Source organism: Gobio gobio, assembly GCF_949357685.1.
Source record: "Gobio gobio genome assembly, chromosome: 10".
Lineage (NCBI taxonomy): Eukaryota > Metazoa > Chordata > Actinopteri > Cypriniformes > Gobionidae > Gobio > Gobio gobio.
In genome coordinates, this window is record NC_137116.1 from 50,101,425 (window position 1) to 50,122,985 (window position 21,561).

At 38.4% G+C, this 21,561-nt stretch overlaps 1 protein-coding gene across 6 annotated transcripts in view; it reads left to right on the forward strand.

Moving 5' to 3' along the window:
- Positions 1 to 21,561, forward strand: part of dab2ipa (DAB2 interacting protein a) — a gene marked incomplete at its 5' end in the record, with an annotated part of 164,641 nt that overhangs the window by 133,922 nt on the left and 9,158 nt on the right. For all 6 annotated transcript variants that reach the window (XM_079827786.1, XM_079827790.1, XM_079827787.1 and 3 more), the window contains 7 exons: positions 5,755 to 5,899; positions 6,462 to 6,606; positions 8,746 to 8,982; positions 11,511 to 11,712; positions 14,135 to 14,313; positions 15,566 to 16,463; positions 18,580 to 18,732. In XM_079827786.1, the coding sequence (XP_079683912.1) occupies positions 5,755 to 5,899; positions 6,462 to 6,606; positions 8,746 to 8,982; positions 11,511 to 11,712; positions 14,135 to 14,313; positions 15,566 to 16,463; positions 18,580 to 18,732 (1,959 nt within the window). The remainder of the gene's footprint in view (positions 1 to 5,754; positions 5,900 to 6,461; positions 6,607 to 8,745; positions 8,983 to 11,510; positions 11,713 to 14,134; positions 14,314 to 15,565; positions 16,464 to 18,579; positions 18,733 to 21,561) is intronic.

A 21,561-nucleotide genomic window follows, 5' to 3' on the forward strand; every position in this document is an offset into this window, starting at 1 on the left:
ATATATATATTTACATATTCATATACTGTTGCTCGGAACTGTTGCTCGGAACTGCACCAAGAATTTCACCTGCTGTTGCACTTGTGTACATGGCTGTGTGACAATAAAGTGATTTGATTTGATTTTGATTTGATTTACTGTATGTATTCAGTATATAATGTATACAATAAAGTGTGTCTGTGTTATATACTGAATATATACTTTATATAGACATTTAAATCATTAACGAATACCGATATTAATTACAGTGCACATGTATTTACATAACACCTATCCGGGAGCTTTATCAAAAATGTAACTGGGGCATTAAAGAAATATATTAGATACATATATGTATAGATAGATAGATAGATACAGTAGATAGATAGATAGATAGATAGATAGATAGATAGATAGATAGATAGATAGATAGATAGATAGATAGATAGATAGATAGATAGATAGATAGATAGATAGATAGATAGATAGATAGATAGATAGATAGATAGATAGATAGATTTTTTTATAATTAATAATTAATTTTTTTTTCTTTCATATACGTGTGTGTATGTGTATATACTGTATATATACATCGATCAGGCAAAACATTATGACCTGGTGAAGTGAATAACACTGATTATCTCTTCAGCAAGGCATGTTAGTGAGTGGGATATATTAGGCAGCAAGTGAACATTTTGTCCTCAAAGTTGATGTGTTAGAAGCAGGAAAAATGGGCAAACGTAAGGATTTGAGCGAGTTTGACAAGGGCTAAATTGTGATGGCTAGACGACTGGGTCAGAGCATCTCCAAAACTGCAGCTCTTGTGGGGTGTTCCCGGTCTGCAGTGGTCAGTCAAAAGTGGTCCAAGGAAGGAACAGTGGTGAACCGGAGACAGGGTCATGGGCGGCCAAGGCTCATTGATGCACGTGGGGAGCAAAGGCTGGCCCGTGTGGTCCGATCAAGCAGGCAAGCTACTGTAGCTCAAATTGCTTGAGAAGTTAAGGCTGGTTCTGATAGAAAGTTGTCAGAATACACAGTGCATCACAGTTTGTTGCGTATGGGACTGCAAAGGGGGGACCAACACAATATTAGGAAGGTCATAATGTTATGCCTGATCGGTGTACACAAACACACACACACATGTACATGAAAACAAATGTATATACTCCAAAACAAATTAAATCTGAGTTTTTCCTACCGATCCAGTCTATTGGTGCAGGAAGTATTGATCCCACTGTGTGAGGGTGTTAAGCGGAGGGGGAAGATTCACGATTCTAACCCCACATAAAGAGCCAAACTGTCCGCTCAGGGTTTGTCTCGAGGGAAATTCCAAGTGCCAGGCCTCATACTAATCAGCTTTTATTAATTCAGCCGTTGGTTTAAGGGCCTAACAGGTTCATGTGATCACGCACAGTGAAGAATTGAGCTCTAATGTGCAAGTCTGAACGATTATTTATCAGCAGGGCTGTGCACTAGGGAGGCGGAGCCTGTGGGACAGGGGTCATTAGTGGATCGCCCTGAGGATGAACGGACACTCAAGAGCACACGTTGCCATTTTAACAAGCCACTGCTTACTTATTCATGCCTTCCTCAAACCGCTGTAAGCATGAAGCTTAAACAGAACATTAACAACCCTTCCTCGGGCCATTGGACAGCAAGAAATGTGTGAAACGTGGACAAGTATCATAATGACTGTATGGCCTATGAAAGAAATTTGAATACACAGCATTTTAAGATGGCTACAGATTTCAGTTTTATTGGTAAAAAATAAACATGCAACAAAAACAAATAGGTTGTGTCAGGTTTTACAACAGACTGTGGTTTACATCATTCAGTTTTTGAATGTTTTGAACAGGGTGTTTCTGAAGGATCATGTGACACTGAAGACTGGAGTAATGATGCTGAAAATTCAGAATAAATTACATTTTAAAACAGCAAATATTTCACAATATAGATAATTTTACTATTTAAGAGACTTCTTTCAAAAACATTGAAAATCTTACCGACGCCAGACTTTTAATGGTAGTTTATACTGTGCACAGTATGCAAATGTTCTACAAAGTGAAACCGCATGACTATTCCTAAACATTCAGTAGCGAATCACACTATGTATCCCGCAATGCAGTGCGCTTAACTTGCAGTGCGGCAAATGAAGTGGAAGTAACATCAACCACAATGCTTAAATCTCCATCTCATCTCATTATTCGATCCCACTGCCGAATACATTTTTAAACAAAACTGGGCTACACATGCCCGCATGTCTGACACTTTAACTGGGCACCACTCATGCAACCTAATCATGCCATGTGACATCAATACTGCCTAGAGCATTTATAGCTGGATACTGTTTCACGTGCATTATTTGCTTAAAAAATAATATGCATTACACAGTATTTTGTGCAGTAAAACCTGCACTAGTACTCCATATTCCATCAAACCCCATAGATTTTTTTGCAGATCTGTGCTGATTGTGGTGCTGAGCTACAGACAGGCATGATGGGATGTGACAGGCGAGCCAGGGAAGATGCACTGCACTCGATGGCGTCTGATTAGTGGTGAGACTACGGATAAGTCTCATCAGTGAGCGGGCGCTGAGTGCAGCTCACTGTGTTAAGCTCTTGTGTCCTAATTGAATACTGAGTGTTGTGACTGCTGCCAAAGACCCAAAGCTTTTCAAGAAACTGGGTCCCATTTGATCCTCTCAGTGTCATAACCACAATGTTACCTCTGCCTGACTGGGAAGAGAACAGCTCAGATATGCCCTTATCACCTGATCCCACCGGTGAGGGTTTAGAGTGCTTTGTGTGGCACAGAAAATTGTCTTGTTCTTGTTTTATATAACGTATAACGTGTCAGCAACTGTTTAGATTGTTATGGACACCTGCTTAGGAGACTAAATCCTCAGATGGGTGCTTGTAGGGACGTGCAATAATGACTCACACACTATCTCTCAAAACACTGACATACATCTGCTTCAGACCACTGATCACATGCCAGAGCATCAGCAGAAATCACGGCCAGCTGTAAACACACACGCCCATGTCCTTTACGGAGATTCTGTTGACAGCAGTAGCACAGCACCACCCACATTGAGCCTTTGCTTCATCTCTCTTCATAGGATGTCACTAGATTGTGTTTTTGATGCTGGTGGGATTGTATGTTCAGCTGGTAAATAACAAGACTATGCTGGTCCACAATTCCTAAACTAGCACTTACCAGTATGGCGGAGCGTGGGAACTCATACACATGCTGTTCTGGAGTTTATACAGTTCAGAAGCAACTTGATGCTTCTTTAATAACAAAGTTTAACTAATATTTGATCGCATCAGTTTAATACTACCTTATCATATTTAATAATCATTCATTGGAGAATATTATGGGGGGATAAAAAGAGAAGAAAAATTCCCGTTTTACCCCTAATATTATTCATGGTACCATCTATTTAGTAATTATTGTGAAAAAATAGAACATTATGAGTATATAATGACGTTATAACTGGCTGAATGCTTTTAAAATTTTTAATTTTAGCATGTTTTTTATTTTATTTCAGCATCATTCTGAAATGATTTAAATGTGCTTTTTAAGTGTGTCAATTTAAATTGAATTTGAATTGCAGTTGGATCTAGAACTGAAATTCAAATGAATTGGAATTCAAATGAATTTAAACTAAAAGAAATTCATAAGCCCAATAACTGTCATTTTAACAAGAAAAAGGAACATTTGTCAATAATTTGGGATTGAAGGATTATAGTTTTTACAGACTGACAGCTTTATGGATAATGGTGAAAGAACTTTATTTCCCACAATGCCATTACCTAATGATTTCTTAGAATTGCAATTCAGTAAATCCCTGACAATGATTTCAGATATTGCTATCTTTGTGGGGACAAAATGTCCCCACAAAGATAGTAATATCTGAAATCCTTGTCCTTGTAGGGGTTTGTAGGGATGTAGGGATTACAAGGGCCACAAACACATGCACACACACGCACACAAACAAAAGCAGTTTGGAATGTAATGACAGGAAGTGTAATTTACTGAATTGCAATTCTAAGAAATCATTAGGTAATGGCATTGTGGGAAATTAAGTTCTTTCACCATTATCCATAAAGCTGTCTGTCTGTAAAAACTATAATCCTTCAATCTGACTTTTTTCGACAAATTATTGACAAATGTTCCTTTTTCTTGTTAAAATGACAGTTATTGGGAATTTCTTTGAGTTTAAATTAATTTGAATTCCAATTCATTTGAATTTCAGCTCTAGTTCCAACTCCAATTCAAATTCAATTTAAATGTACACACTTAAAAAGCACATTTAAATCATTTCAGAATGATGCTGAAAATAAAATAAAAAAACATGCTAAAATTAAACATTTTAAAAGCATTCAGCCAGTTATAACGTCATTATATACTCATAATGTTCTATTTTTTTTCAAAATAATTACTAATAATTACTAAATAGATGGTACCACGAATAATATTAGGGGTATAACGGGGACCCACATTTTTGGGTCCCCGTGAGGAAAATAGCTTATAAATTATACACGTTTTAAGAAAATGTAAAAATGCAAAAACATTACGTCTATGGAAAGTCCCCATAAAACATGAAAACACAGTGTGCATGCGTGCGTGTGTGCGTGCGTGTGCGCAAAAGAAAAAGTGCATAGATGTCGTTGTTTTGATGTTATTCACTTAAGATCTTCCCCTCTGGCGTAGCTCTGAAATCTTATTTAAACTGCAAGCACAAAACCCTTGACATGTTTCACATCACTGATATTTACAGCTACAGCAGAGGAGAAGACTTTCAACTACTTCAAATTATTCCAAAATATTGTATGGCTTTATGAGACTTGAAGTGTAGTGCAAGAGTATTCTTAGCAGCTTTTATGGTGCTTTTTTGAGGCTCTGAGACTAGTACTCGAAATAAAGCCTACAGAGTATGAAGGACCTCTCAAACAGGGGCCAAATGAGAGCAAATCATTAGCATGTTTACTCGTAGGCTTCTGAGGTGCTGGATGTGCTCAGCTGAAACTGATTACAGAGGCAGTGAAGGCGGAGCTGAGACATGGGATACGCATCATGAGAGAGGAAAAACAGGAAGTTAGGGAAAGAATACTGCGACGGGACCCAGGGTAAATTTCATTGAACTATACAACGTCCATTATCGCACAATCGATACGCTATCACTGAGTATGAGTCATCTCCCCAGCTGGATATCCATAACCGTCTCAATCTGTTACACATTCTGACTGGAGCTGCTGTGTGTCTTCAGTCAATAATAGCGACGCTTCTAGACTCCAAATAAAAAGCCCCTGAGTCTGGCCTATCAGATGCTTTTGCTGTTTTCCAGGTCAGACACCCGATTCCGAGTGGTTCAAAATCAAACGTGGGATTTCAAAAACAGAGTGATCAAAGATGGGGAAATAAAGGATGAAAGCAAGCAACAGACCAGAACAGCAGAGCAGGCACAAAACAACCTCTTTCTTTTGAGTTTTGTTGTGTGTGTATAAAAAGCCTGCATATGGCGTGTCTTTTTTTTATCCGTTTTATATACAAAGACAACTTTCTTGACAAAGTTGTCAAGCATCCTGCCCAGCTCGATACAGCAACATTTTCTCAACCAATGAGACCTTTCTGTTTGTTTGACCAATGAGAGCCAGGGGGAGTGTCCAGGAAAACCATTTTTAGCTTAAACCTACCGGGGATCATTTTCAAACAAGTTTAACAACAAAAGCTGGACATCAATAAAGACATATTAATGTTTTGTCCCCTCAGGACTTTCTGACAGATCTGATGATGTCTGAAGTGGATCGTTGCGGAGACAACGAGCATCTCATATTCCGTGAGAACACACTGGCCACTAAAGCTATAGAGGAGTACCTGAAACTAGTGGGACAGAAGTACCTCCAGGACGCTTTAGGTAAAAACACTGACTTGTGTCTCACATGTCTCTGTGAAATGTATATTTAATTGTCATTCAAATCAAAGCAGCCCGATGCTTTCCTCACAATTCCTGCAGTGATTTTAGACCATCAAATATGCCCGTGAGAATAAAGAATCAATAATTTACTGCTTTTTTGTGTAGCCTGTGTTTTTGAAGTTCTGTTCAATTATTTACCATATCAAGTCCAATATGAGCCCAAAATCGAGTGCGGAGGGAAAGCTTTAGGCTCGGGTTCCCTCAAAAGCGCTTGTTTAATGCTGAGAAACTACTTTTCAAAGTCTGTTAGTCTGTGAGAAACTGTCAAAGCTTACATAAACAAAGCATAGTTCCATTCATTATTTGGGTCATTTTTGAACATTGCGAAATTATTCAACTAATGTTAAGTTATTCAAGTTCATTATTTTGAACCGTTTTAATAGTGCTATCCATTTCTAATGATAAATCTTTCTTACTTTAGCATTAACTGTAATGTTCAGTACTGCAGCACGCTGTCTGTGTTAAATGAGGTTTTCCGCATTGTTTACCTTCTTTGTCCCAGGTGAGTTCATCAAAGCTCTGTATGAGTCAGACGAGAACTGTGAGGTGGATCCGTCAAAGTGCTCCTCCAGCGACCTGCATGAGCACCAGAGCAACCTCAAGATGTGCTGTGAGCTGGCTTTCTGCAAGATCATCAACTCTTACTGGTAATGAGATCAAATTCACCTCTCATAGCACCTCTCATACAGCTCATTATGGGAATTTGTTCTATTGGTAAGATAGGTACATACATAGGGTGATTCCAATATTGGATACTGATTGGTCAATATGGAGGTCATATTACACTTATATGATCGATTTACTTCACTTCCATTCTTATGGATGAGAGAGAGAGAGTATACATCATTTTATATGTATTTACATTTTGTAGTATTTATTTTATATGCAAAAATAAATTTAGTCATATAATAAAATTACAGTAATTATAGTGATTATACTAAATCATTTTAATGTCGTAAATATTACTTTAGAATAGTATTTTATATACAGTTTATTACATATATTTAAACTATGTAGTATTAATTTGATATACAAATATAAGTATATTAATATAGTAAAGTCATTATAGTAATCATAGTGATTATAGTAAATCACTTAAATATATCAGAAACTATTACATTTAAATAATTACATTAAAATAGTATTATATATCTTTTTTAATATATGAACACATTTATATGCCCCGATCAGGCATAACATAGGATTTTAGCAAGTTTTTTTTAAAGGGCCAAATTGTGATGGCTACGACTGGGTCAGAGCATCTCCAAAACTGCAGCTCTTGTGGGGTGTTCCCGGTCTGCTGTGGTCAGTCAAAAGTGGTCCAAGGAACGAACCGGTGGTGAACCGGCGACAGGGTCATGGAGTAAAACAACGAGTTTGAGGTGTTGATTGGCCCCCAAATTCCCCAGATCTCAATCCAATCGAGCATCTGTGGGATGTGCTGAACAAACAAGTCCAATCCATGGAGATCCCACCTCAAAACTTACAGGACTTAAAGGATCTGCTGCTAACATCTTGGTGCCAGATAGCACAGCACACCTTCAGGGGTCTATTAGAGTCCATGCCTCGACGGCTGTTTTGGCAGCAAAAGGTGGCCCAACACAATATTAGGTCATAATGTTATGCCTGATCGGTGTATATATAATATATATATATATATATATATATATATATATATATATATACACACAATATTTTTATGAAATATATACAAATTTGGTTTAATTTATATACAAATATGAATGTGTCCATATAATAAAGATTATCACTACAATTAAAGATATGTAATAAAAATATTATCTAATTATATATTATATAATTTACATTTATTATTTCATCTATATGGTATTATTAATGCATGAACTGCAAACATATATATACCTTGAATGCAATATAAGTCACTTTGAATTATAAGCATAATAAATAGATTAATAAATGCTGAGTAAAAACATGTAATAGTTTTAAGGCTTATGAGGGGTTATCGTCTGTTTTTGATTTCTTAATTTCTGGCAGATCCTGAATTAGCAATTTTGTCATTTCTCCAAAAAGCCCATGATGCCTGGCATAGTAAAACTAATAAGAAGTGAGAGGTCTCCATCTGTCCTCGTAGGGACTGCTATTCCTCAATCATCACCTACGTTTCTGCAAAACCATGCTGAGAAATGAAATTAGTCTCTCTTGCAATGGCCTGGTGCAAGATCATTTTCCTGCCTTTGACGAGTATCTTAGACTGAATCTTGACAGGTTATGTCTAACTGTGCTACAGTTTTGTCGTCTGCCATCTTTTACGTCTCGCAGTCTTAAAAAGAGCAACTTAAACAGCAGATTGTGGTGAGCTAGAGGCCGCAGCAGGGGACGTCCTTACGGCGATGATGTGAAAATTGAAGGAGGGTGTAACGGTTAAAGGGGGGTAGCAGTGAAAGTGTTGTGGGAGAAGATGCCATCCCGCATTGTTAACACTTAATTAAATGCTCACCGTGACTGTGATGCAATGTGGGAATGCAGAACTGTGTGGGAGTTTTGTTGTTTTTGGGCCCGTTTGTTAATAAACAGTTACTTAGCAGTGCTAGACTCACTAATGCTGGTTTAAAGTCATCATTTATTCACCCTCATGTTTTTTTCCATACCAGTATGGTGATATTTTTAGCTGTAGTCACTATGAACTGTTGAAGACTATATGTTGGAACCATCTGTCTTGACATGAGATTTCCATTTTGGGTAAACTACCCATTTAATGTTTTTTTTTTGTTTTCTAATCAAATCACTAACTTGTCTTTTCACTCCAGCGTGTTTCCTCGGGAGCTCAAAGAAGTGTTTGCGTCCTGGAGGCAGGAATGCAGTAGCCGAGGACGGCCAGACATCAGCGAACGTCTGATCAGCGCGTCTCTCTTCCTGCGCTTCCTGTGTCCTGCCATCATGTCACCCTCACTCTTCAGCCTCATGCAGGAATATCCAGACGACCGCACCGCCCGCACACTCACGCTCATTGCCAAAGTCACGCAAAACCTCGCCAACTTCACCAAGTGAGTACATTTGTGCATGCAAATCAAGGATAGAACTTTTTCTTTTTTTTTACCAAACCGGTGGTTTGTGTGGGAACTGTTGATGAAAAACTAATAATGAATTAAATCATAAACATATCAAATTAACGTAAATAAATCATTTTTAAGATATAAACAAAATACAGAACTTACTAAAAAAAGGTGAAATAATTTATTTACCTGCCTGTTAGAGCTGCACAACTAATCGTTAAAAGATTGCGATCTAGATTCAAATCAGTGTTCATTTTGACAGCAAATTTTTATTTAGTTTTAGTCATAATCTTTTGACTAAAATGCTATTTAGTTTTAGTCATATTTTAGTCACCTGAATTGTTTGTTGTTTTAGTCAACTAAATTGAATCGGTTAGATCAGCACGCTACAATTCAAATGTGCACATCTATTACACAGGACATCAGTTTTGACTGGATCTCTTCCCTAATTGTTCCTCTCGAACATTTTTATCAAATTTTTATTCGTTGGTGAAAATGACAGTAGATTTTCGTCATAGTTTTTGTCATCCAAAACTGTTTTTTATTTAGTTATCGCATCGTTTTCGTCAGTGTAAAAATGATGATGAAAATTATTCGTCAACGAAATTAACACTGATTCAAACACCCACGCGATCTTATTTCTAAATGACAACGATTCTGCTGTCTATTAACACGTCAGCAGCACGTATTTTGTCACTGCCGATTTACCGTAGTTTACCATGATTTACCACATTCTAGCATGATTCACCATGTTTCTAGTATGATTTATCATGATTTAGTCAAAAGAGCCAACCCCTATCTGTTTTGAAGATCATGAATGAGAGAGTCGGCCATCCCGCTTCCGATGTGAACACTCTCGTTCATTGATATGGGCAGCGAAAACACGGGCTGTTCACGCTCCGCTGACTCTTGTGACGTGAAACTGGCTTTAAACCAAAGACTTAAGGGACTTAAGTCACATTTTTGCGTTAAAAACATTTAAATAGCAGGGGGACAAATGTGTACTGGGATAAAAGTTTATAGTTTGGGTATGAACATTGATAGCTAGCGATCAATATAGAGCATTTTTGACACTTGTATTATTATCATCGCTTATTACGCCAGGAGGTGGCGACAAGAGTGTTTAAAAAAGTGTTTGTCATTGAATCATTCATTCAAGAAAATCATTCACAAACACTGATTTATGAAAGAAGTCTTTATGAATGAGAAATATTTTTTTATTTATTATTTCGTTCACATTAATGTATTTTTAAATAGACTGAAGCAATGAACATTTGGTCAGAATTTTTTTTTTTTTTTTTTTTTTTTTTTTCAGAATCGTGGGAGAATCGCAATATCAATTTTAAACAAAAAAATCTTGATTCTCAGGCCCCGTCCACACGGAGACGCGTTTAGCTGTATACGTAAAAATGTTGTATCATATCAGCGTTTTGTCCACACGGATCCGGCGTTTTGGGAGCATGAAACCCAGAGTGGATAAATCTGAAACCGACACCCTTGCGTTTCCATGTGTACAGCCAATCCGTATAGTTTGTGAAACGATGATGTCATCACACTACTTCCCACACGGGAAAGACTAGAAGGATTATAACTACGGCGCTGGGCATGCGCACATCAATATTGCGTCATTGAATTACTGTATTTGCATTATTGTAAGGATATGTTTAGGTAGCACATTTATTTTCTTGTTATTTTATCATGAGATTTTGCCTCGCTTCCTACATTGCTGTACTCCTTCTAGCCACAACTCTTCTTCTCCGTTTTTAGTGTATTTCTGTGCCAGAATTACAGCGCCACATACTGCTCTGCATGTGTACTACATCGTTTTGAGTCAGTTTCAGTGGTTTCGTGTGTACACAGATATTTCTTGAGACGAGGGGAAAAAAATATTGGATAGGAAAAGCTCTGGCTCAAACCGTGAATGTGATTGTGTTGTTCAATTATTGAAATATTAACTTAAAATCTCATGGGACAATTCAAGTAAATATTTTATGTCAAGGGTTAACAAAAAAGTTTGAGAATCCTTCAGTCACTCAATGGGTTTCTATATAAAATCATAGGGTTCTCGACATTTTAAAGAACTCTTAATACCAAAAAGGTTCTATATAAGGAGAAATGTCTTAAATGATTGCATAATACTTTCATGTTTAGCAGGTTATTTAAATTTCTTTAAGTTATAAAGTATGTTTTGGAGCTGTTTAATTCATAAAATTAAAAATGAATTAAAAAAAAACTATATCTATAACTATATCCATAAAATGATCCCATGATAGGAACAAAGGTTCTATAAATGAAGCATCTGACAGAACCCTTTAAGGTTCTTTATGGAACCTTTTCTTCTAAGATGTTGATCATGAGTTTTAATGCATCATACTCTTAACTATGGTTAGATCAGTATTATAATGTACAATATTATTCCTGTGGTTGCAGTTAGTTATGGGAACATGCTGATAAAGTGTTTTAGATGGCCCATTTGCATTAGGAAACTCAAACTGTATTTACTGTGTTTTTTGTCATAGGTTTGGCAGTAAGGAGGAGTACATGTCCTTCATGAATCAGTTCTTGGAGCATGAATGGACCAACATGCAGCGCTTCCTGCTGGAGATCTCCAACCCAGAGACCATCTCAAACACAGCAGGCTTCGAGGGTTATGTTGACCTGGGCCGTGAACTCTCCACTCTCCATTCTCTTCTGTCAGAAGCCGTCTCACAGCTCGATCAGGTGAACACCTGTGTTTGAACAAATATCATTTTCATGGGAAAATATATATAACTGAGTTTTCTCACAGAAAATCACATAGCTCAGTGAAAACGGATTTATACATAATATTTATCATTGTAATTTGAGATCAGAAAGTAGTAGAATCTGGGGCCCGTTTCAGTAAGGAGGTTCAACCAACTCTGAGTTTAAACCTGAACTCTGAGTTGACTTACTCTGAGATGGGAAACTTTGAGTTTTGGGTTTCAGAACAGCTGAATTGAAGTAGTTCAATCAACTCTGAGTAGACTGACTCTGAGTTAAGCACATGCACTCCAACTATGAAAAGCCACGATCAATGGAGCTCCGAAATTACGATTCACCATGGCAACAGCGCCCAACAAAAAGATGTTTGCATGATTGTCCGGGTCAATATGTAAGTTTAATTCTTAATTATTTTAATTAAGTTTAATTTTCATGGTATCCAAACTGCAAAAAAAAAGAATGTGGCAGCAGCTAAAAATGAAAAATAAAAACATAATTCAATCAGGTAAAGCTTTAAGCATAAAATGTTCATGGGTGTTGGTTTAATGACTTTACAAACATTTTACATATTAATTAAATATCATTCAGTGTCCAATGTGCAGCAGATTTCCCACATAGACCCTTTTCACAGTGATGACGTGTTTTAATGGTCATCAATATCGTAAATCCTGCAAAGTTTTTTGTATTTTTTTTTTTTTTTTAAATGTATGTACATTTATAACACTAATACTTTGTATTATATTACTTTTTACAAAAAAACAAGTTACCGCTGCTGTGAGAGTGTTTCTAATACAGTGTCTATGGGAGTGATGGTGAAAATTAACATCTTTCTCTCTTTCCACTTCCGTTATCAAACTCACTCTATTTTTTTCCTCTTTTTGAAAGTTGTTAAATCACTATTGTGGAGTTTTTCTTTTGCTATTTGAGCAAATGGGGACACAAAAAATATATATTTAGTTTATTCTTTCATTCACCGCTATAAAAGTTAACCCTATGACGACTTCCGCTCTGAGAAACCCAGAAATGTGAAAAGGGTCTATGCTCTTTTCCCATAATGAAATGTTCTCTAATCCAACCTGTTACATTTATTAATTAGGGTAATGACATTAAACAGTTTACTTCTACTCAGGCCAGCCAAACACCAGCACCACTGACAGATGAAGAGGAGATGGAGGAAGAATATTAACATCCAATTTATAATTGTTTGATATTTGTACTTGAAATACGACCAAAATACTCAGTAAAAAAAGCATTTGTGCAGTTTGAATGAATGAATAAACTATTTAAACAGCTGGCGCTTTAAAAAAGGGGAGGACACTGAAAGAAACTCTGGGTTTACCAAAGAAAACCTGCTCCTGACCAGGTTAGTTTCATAGAGTAAGTTACCCTGGTAACTGACTCTGAGTTTAAGTTACCTCTCTTTTAGAAACGGGCTTGACTTACCCTGCTTTCTCGGGTTTGACATACCTCCCATTCTGAAACAGAAAACCCAGAGTTTCCCTTATTTCAGGGTTAACATACTCAGAGTTTTCACTTAACCTCCTTTCTGAAACGGGCCCCTGATGAATTACAAAGAACTCTTAGTTTATCAGATGATTATCAGAAGGGAATAGATTTTCATTTAAGATAAAATACAGACAGTACTGGCTCTAAAATCTGATTGGATGAGCCACAATCAAAGCCAATGATCTAAAATGTGAAATAGTAGATGTATGCACAGCTGAGTTTTCTACCAGGAACAAACATGTCAGAATAGTCATCTTTTAAATAATTCCCACCCAAGGCATACACAAAACAATGGGTTGTGCCGAGGCCTGGTTGAGTTGCATTTTTAGACTTAAAACTCGAGATTATGGTAAGGGGCTTGACATTTCCGAAATACACTCAATTGGTCGGCTGGACCAAACAGAGCACATTGCGCTTTTCAGGAAGAGGGGCTTCATAGAGACCGGAACTAAGCGTTACTGACAGACTCGGAATAGAGGTGCTGCAACAATGTAAAATATATGAAAAATAATGTGTTTTTTAAACACCTTATCCTAGTAGACCACAAAATCACGACTTTGTAAAAGTGCCTAAAATGGCCTCTTTGATATTTAGGCAATACTTTGCTAGAAACCATTACTTGCTGTTAGGCTAAATTGTGCACTGTCAATAGAAACATCCAGATTAGCACCAGCAATTGATCATTAAGATTCTGCGTTGAACCTAACGACACTCATTGAACAGTAAAATCACTGTAATGCACAGCCTCTCTTGTCTTACTGCTTTAAACTGTGCTGGAATAACACACTAAACTTTATTTTAAGTGGTGTTTCTGAAGTGATATATTGTCTCTTAGTTCAGTGCTCCATCAAGTTTGAATCCAGTCAGTCACAATTCATTCTCCATTGTATTATAGAGTACTATCACCAAGCTCGGTCCTCTAGCGCGGATCCTGCGGGACGTGAATTCAGCCCTGACGAACCCCACCGGAGTCCCTGTGCCGTCTCCCACAGAGCGCGTGGGCTCCCCCAGTCTACCCAGCAGCAGCTTGTCTACCGGTCTGCAGAAAATGGTCATGGACAGTGAGATCACAGGGTAAGTCAAACCTAAAATAGACTTTTCGACTTCAGCCTGCTTCAGATTGAAGATTTTTGTGCAAACTCATTATCATTCTAGTGTGGATTATGGTAAAAATGAAGGTGTAACTTTTCCAAGAGCAAGGCTCTTATAAAGCGCTACAACTCCTCTTGCTGCTCGATTGATCACCCAGTGCTTTCAGAGAAGATTAATTGGATCCTGATATGTTTTCACATTTTAATAATTTGTTTTCAAAGCTATTACAAATCTACATATGCATTAATTTTCTCAATTAAAAGAGCACGGTACCAGCAATACCGAGGTCATGGTTTCAGTTCTCTGGGAACACGGATACTAATAAAATGTATGAATGCACAGTCATTTTGAATAAAAGCATCTGCCAAATGCATAAATGTACACTACCATTCAAAGTTTGCCGTCGTTTAAGATTTGTTTAATGTTTTTGAAAGAAGTCTGTTATGCTCACACAGGCTGCATTTATTTGAAAATTACAGTAAAAACTGCAATATTGTGAAATATTATAACAAATTTAAACAACTGTTTTCTATTTAAATACATTTTAAAATGTCATTTGTGACTGAATTTTCAGCATCATTACTCCAGTATTCAATGTCACATCACATGATCCTTCAGAAATCATTGTAATATGCTGATCTAGTGCTCAAGAATCATTTATTGTTAAAAAAATAACCACTGGAAACAGTGATAGGTTTTTTCAGGATTTTTTTATGAATAGAAAGTCCAAAAGAACAGCATTTATTTGAAATCGAAATCTTTTGCTTGATTTAACCCTTCCTTGCTAAATAAAAGTATTAATTTCTTTAAAAAAAAATTTTTACCCTAAACTTTTGACTGTGTAAATGTAGAAAGTGGCAATTAAATGCATGCAAACATGGCCAGACTTATTCTGATTTGTTTTGACTGGAGAGAATCAAGCAAGACATTGTTTATACTTTTCTTTTTTTCATGTGGAGAAGGAAAAAAAACTTCAGGGTGGCTTCAGGCCAGTGTGGTTTATCCCCTTGCACAGTAATCATTGGCATATTTTTAACGTAGTCTTGAATCATTTTTTTGTCATGAGACATTGTGTACTGTGATGTTTTGTCAAAGTGTAGTGTTTGGACTGTAATCGGTCATATCAGCACACATCAATTAACCATACAAATGAGCTAGATCGGCAAATAATGAGTTTGATTTGAATTAAAGACCAGCTGTGATCTTCAATTTTGTCCTGTCGCCATTTGGACAGGTTGGTGGATTTCACTCGGCTGCCCTCGCCGACCCCCGAAAACAAGGATCTGTTTTTCGTAACGAGGAATTCTGTGATTCAGCCATCGCCCGCCCGCAGCTCCAGTTACTCGGAGGCCAACGAGCCAGATGTTCAGATCCCTAACGGCAGCAAGAGCTTGTCAATGGTGGACCTGCAGGACAGCCGTTCTCTTGAGAGTGCTCCCAACACCTCCTTCAGCGACCCCATCAATGACAGCCAGACCTCCGTCGGCCAGGGCACGGGAGTGTGGACCACCCGCACCATTAAGGGCAACACGCCCAGCGGTCCGACCCTAAGGAGGGCAGGTCAGACCCCCACGACACCGAGCACAGAGACCGCCCCGGGAAGGTCCCAGCTGCTTGCCCCGCTCTCGTTCCAGAACCCTGTGTACCAGATGGCTGCCGGATTACCCGTGTCGCCCCGTGCGGTGGCCGATTCGGGATCTGAATGCCAGAGTTCCATCAGCTCCCAGGGTAATGCAGAGGAAGCAGCTACCGCGGGGTCAAAGCACCCGTTCCTGAGCCAGTCCAGCACGGGGGCCAGTGGTGGAGGGGGCAGCAGTGGGGATGAGTTCATTCGGCGTTCTGGAGAATTCACCCGCAGACAGCTGTCCCTCACGGATACGCAACACCAGACCAACGTACCGCGGCAGAACAGTGCAGGGCCGCAGCGCCGGATAGACCAGCCACCTCCGGCCGTCACTAGAGGCCGCACTCCACCCAACATGCTCAACACCGCACCCTACCCCCGTCCCTCCAGTGGAAGCATGATGTCATCATCTCCTGATTGGCCAAGCAGCGGCACCAGACTGAGGCAGCAGTCGTCATCCTCCAAAGGGGACAGTCCAGAATCCAAGCAGCGGACTCTACACAAACAAGTGAGTTAAATGTGACAAATTTGGATGAAATCCCTTTCATTTTAGAAATGTTATTTTACTCAATGAAAATAACATTTTAGTGCAAAATTAAATATTCAGCATTTCATGTGCTTGTTGACTAAAACTGATTTTATTAAGTAATTTATCATTCATTTATTTTACTTGTTGCAGCGCCAATATACCCAACTACTTTTGTGTTTTAAATCAAATGTTGTCAAAAAATTGTATGTAAAACCAGCGGCTGTAATGGGACCAGAGTTGTTTTAGTATCATTGAGATACTATTATAGTTTTTATTAATATTTTGAATTAATTGTTATGTTTTAATTTTCATTTTATTTAAAGGGGTGGTTCCGTGGGTTTTTTCTAGGCTTGGTTGTGTTTATGGGGCGCAGTATAACATGTCTTAATACTTCTTTTTTTTTTAAATGCCATATTTTTCTTATATTTTACCTTTATTCCACACCGCTGTCTCCACTGTCCTTTGAACGGCTCGTTTGCTTCCTGCTTCTGTGAAGCCCATCCCTCCGAAAAACGCAATGGTCTTAGATTGTTTAGATGGCCAAATGTAGTTTGTAGTTCTGCAACAGCTCTCTCTCTTTCGTAATGACTGCGACGTGGCCTCGCCCACTTTGTTGCGTGTTCGCGGGGGCAGTGTTTATGTTAATAGCAAGGGTTTATGATGTCACCAACCCGGTAGGAAGCTTGTTGTAGTCCAAACCGACCGTTTTTGTAGGCAATAAACTGCCATAACTTTAAAAGACAATATCTCCGTTTGCATTGAACTTTCAGCGCTGTAACTTTGCAGATACTGTTTATGCTCAAGCAGCAACATTACACACTAACAAAAGTTAAAAAAGTGAAATCGCATGCAACCACCCCTTTCATTTAAATTTTTCTTATTTTTATACAAAAATAAAATTATGAGAAAAGGTGCCTTGAAATGAGAATCTTAAACCTAAAATAAGTTTTATTTCAGTTACTGTAAAGTTTATTTTATTTTGAGTAACAGTAATGTTTTTATGATTCTAGTTTTAGTTAACTATTATAACCCTGACTGAAATTTTTCTAGGTGCTATTCATCTTTTTGAACACTAGATTTTTGAACATACATGATTTTTAAAAGCTTTTTTCTTAAAGCATAATAAATAAAAAACAAGATACCTTTGCCATGAACTAATAATTTGCTCCCTCAATTTAGTGGCCTCAATTTAACTAAAACAAGGGAACCAGTTAATAAAATGTGGCCACGAACTAATAGATTGTGAGAATAAATTGGGTCTTTGCCACAATGTCTATTTTTTCCCACATGTAGGACTTACATTGAAGATGAGACCCAGATCAAAATATCACAGAGAATTGATGTGCCAGCCCTTCTTGAGTTGTGCTAGTAAGCAACTCAACAGAAACCCCAGCAACCACATAGCAACTTGCAAGTAGCATTGTGCCAACAAGTTTTGCAGGGCTAGCGCCACTCATGTTTTTAGTGTTATAAACCTAATCATCGTTATTGCTGCTACAATCAAGAAAAAGATGTTATATGTCTCAAAGTTTCAAGTTCTCAAAACATAGCATTTTAAAACTGATCACATCCTTTCTGTCTCTTTATGCTGCTACATTCTCATAGCAAATTTAGATACCACTAAATTAGCTACCACTTGGCTGATATCCTTAAAACTACTTGGCACTCAGATCTCTCGGGGGATAATGAGTCTTTTGGTGCAACGCTACAATCAAGCGCAGCTCTTAGGTTGAGATGAACACACAGCCCTCTCGCTGTCAGAGGCGAAAGGAACGGATCAGACAAGCAGAATTAATTGCCAGAGCGCAGGCGCTGCGCTAGTGATTAAATGACTGCTCGCATTGTCCAAACTGTTCCTGTGATGTCTGTTGATGTCTGCCGAATGACTCTTCATTAAAAAATAATCAAGTGTTTTTTCCAGCAAGCACAAGTGTTCACCTTGAAAAGTTTTGAGGCACTTGTTTGTGTGTGTATGTTTCTGTAGCTGAGTGAAAACAAAAAAAAATGGATAGCAACTGTCTCAATTGGATGTTAGCATGGCCATATTATGATACAATGATGTACAATAATGTGTGTGTGTGTTTACTTTTATTAGGCTCCATCCCCTGTGAATCCCAATGCATTGGACCGCACTGCTGCATGGCTGCTGAATATGAATGTGCAATATTTGGAGCAGGAGGGAATTGACCCAGATTTGAAACACCGGGAGGACTTTCCAAACAAGGAGGATCTCACGCCAACTGAAAAGGTAATAATGAGACCTCATTCTGCGGTGCAGCCGTATAACAATACAGCAGGCTTACTTTTTGTGTGTTTAAAACTGGCCTCCCATGGGCACACAGACAGGAAGTGCTAGCAGACGGTGAGGATCTCTTAAAATGCATTATTTATCGTTACTGGAACATGATGGACTTTCTGTGACGTCATGACATGTTGATGAATATTATTTAGGCCATGCTGACATTTACAGGTAACCTTTCTGGAATTACCAATCATGTAAACCTAATTAAAGGTGCACTATGTAACTTTTCCGACCACTAGAGGTTGCCTATTCAAAACAAAGGCATAGTTTGATGATGCCACGTTTGAGCGCAGAATCTTGGGACGTGATCTTTACCTCACAGCCGGTGGAAAGGAATCGGGATAGGACTCGGGCAGAAATCATGTTCATGGATGCGATTATTAACATTAATGTAGTCTGAAGCAGAGCAGGATTGAGTGTTGTGGAGCTGAGCAAGGCCCCTGGAGCGATTGTTAATAAGATGAAGGCAACAAACGCCTCACGAGCAGCGGGACTTTTATTATGACACAGTCACCGGCGGGACTTTCATTATGCCATCTCCGCCTTTCCGGTCATGAGTATGAGGTAACGCAGCTCTGTTTATCATATTAGACACATCTTAGTGTGTTAAATGATGTTATGACGTTACTCTGTGCGTTCGTTTAGCGGCTGCTATGACACTTGTTCACACTGCAGTGAGAGTAAAGCGTTTCTGCCATAGATATACATAATAAAGGCTAGATGTCTCGTCCGCGCTGCTGGCCAATGGCGGTCGACATCCGCACCTGGCGGCCATCTTGTCACAGTCAGCTCGCTCACTCGCAACATTGTGTTTTAATGGTGCATGTACTTTTTAAATAACCATAACTTGCTCAATTGTCTACCGATTTTCAAACTGTTTTGTTATAAACGTCAGAGATGTAGTTAAGACACTGCACACTTATGAATAATTATTCATGATTTGTTCAAGCATCCAGAATTATAGCCACGTTAATAACATTTGTAAGAAACCAAACCATTTGTAAATCCATCAAGATTTCAGTGAGATAAAAGTATTTGTGTTCGTGCAGATCACTCACCTTACATTAGGTGCCACAGAGCCCGCCAGAAAGCTTGCCTGTGACAAGATGGCCGCCGGTGATGACGTTAGAGACGCCGCCGTAAGACATCTAGCCTTTATTATGTATATCTATGGTTTCTGCAGATAAACCGAGGGTAACGCAGATATGACGCAATCGACAGGCGACTCCCGCACACGTCCCGGTTCCTTGGGTAAAATAGCAATTTTCTATATTAAATTTACAAATAGTTGGAAACATTTGGGATATTGTAAGTCCTCAACTGAACAAAATATATAACACTGGCCTAGTGGTTTTTGGATATTTTACTGCAAAAATGTTACATAGTGCACCTTTAATATTCATTAACTAAGCATTTGTTTTTTGTGTTTTTTTGTTGTTGTTGTTGTTGAAATTATTATTCAGCAAGGAAACATTAAATCAATCAAAAGCGGCAAACTAAACTGTTTTCAACATTGATAATAAGAATTGTTTCTTGAGCAGCAAATCATTAGCCTGATGTCGTCATACTCAATTCATGTCAGAATTTGAGTCTGATACTGCTCCGTTGGGCTGTGATTATGGGGCGTGTTTCAACCAAACCAGGAAATAACTCAATTGGATAGACCTACAACCAATCAGAGCAACGGAGCGACGCATAACGTTAGTTGTCAAATGTCAACAGAACTCAACTGCACTGTGTTGCCAGTCCGCGGGTTGAAACGACCCCAGTTATGTGATATACAGACCCAGGAATGCAAATTTTAACAGGCAGCCCTGCCAAAATAACACATATTTTACCCCCCAAATGCCTTTTTTTCCCGGAGAAACCCCCCCGGAAAGCTATTGGGCTTGTTTTTGACTAGTTTTGAGTAACGTTAGCAATTGGGCGGGTTTTGTTGTAAAAACTTGGCAACCCTGTCTGCACGCACGCTGGAATAAGTAGCCTAACGTTAGAAGAAAAAGATGAGTGTAAACGATCTTTGCCGGTGTTGTAAAAAAAGAATTTAAGAATACAGAGTACTTACCAACACGATCATCATTTCTGAGAGAAATAGTAAAGGTGAATGCATATATGAAGTTCTCCGTTTAGGATTAGAACAAATTCAACCCACACCTCTTTGATGACGTGGATGATTACGTTACTGTTGATCATCTGTCCATCATCGTATAAAGCCCGCCCTGACAATTTCATTGGACATAATTACTTCTCTACCGATCAAGTCCAGACCGAACTGCCCGAGTAAAAATGTTGTGGGCGGGGCTAAGTTCGGCTGGCATCCAGGCTAGCAAATCATCATATTAGAATGATTTCTGAAGGATCATGTGACACTGAAGACTGGATGATGAAAATTCAGCTTTGACATCACAGGAATAAATTACATTTTAAAATATATTAAATTAGACTTTAAAATAACATAAAAAAATCTTACCAAGCCCAAACTTTTTGAACTGAAGTGCCAATTGCTTAGTCACGGCATCTTGTCTTAAACTGATACGCGCACGGTGGATGTCAAACTGCAGACAGGTTGATGTTGTCAAAGAGTAGAAATGCAATTCTAAAGGACTTAAGATAAAGTTGACTCTTGATCTCTCTAGTGTTGTAATTTTGGCAAACAGGCTCAAATCACTATACACTGCAACAGTGGAGAGCACACCCCTGGCTCAGGCTTGTCTGCCGCCTCTTTCCCCTGCTCTTTAATGAATAATGAACCCGGCGGAGTGCACAAAGCGTGCT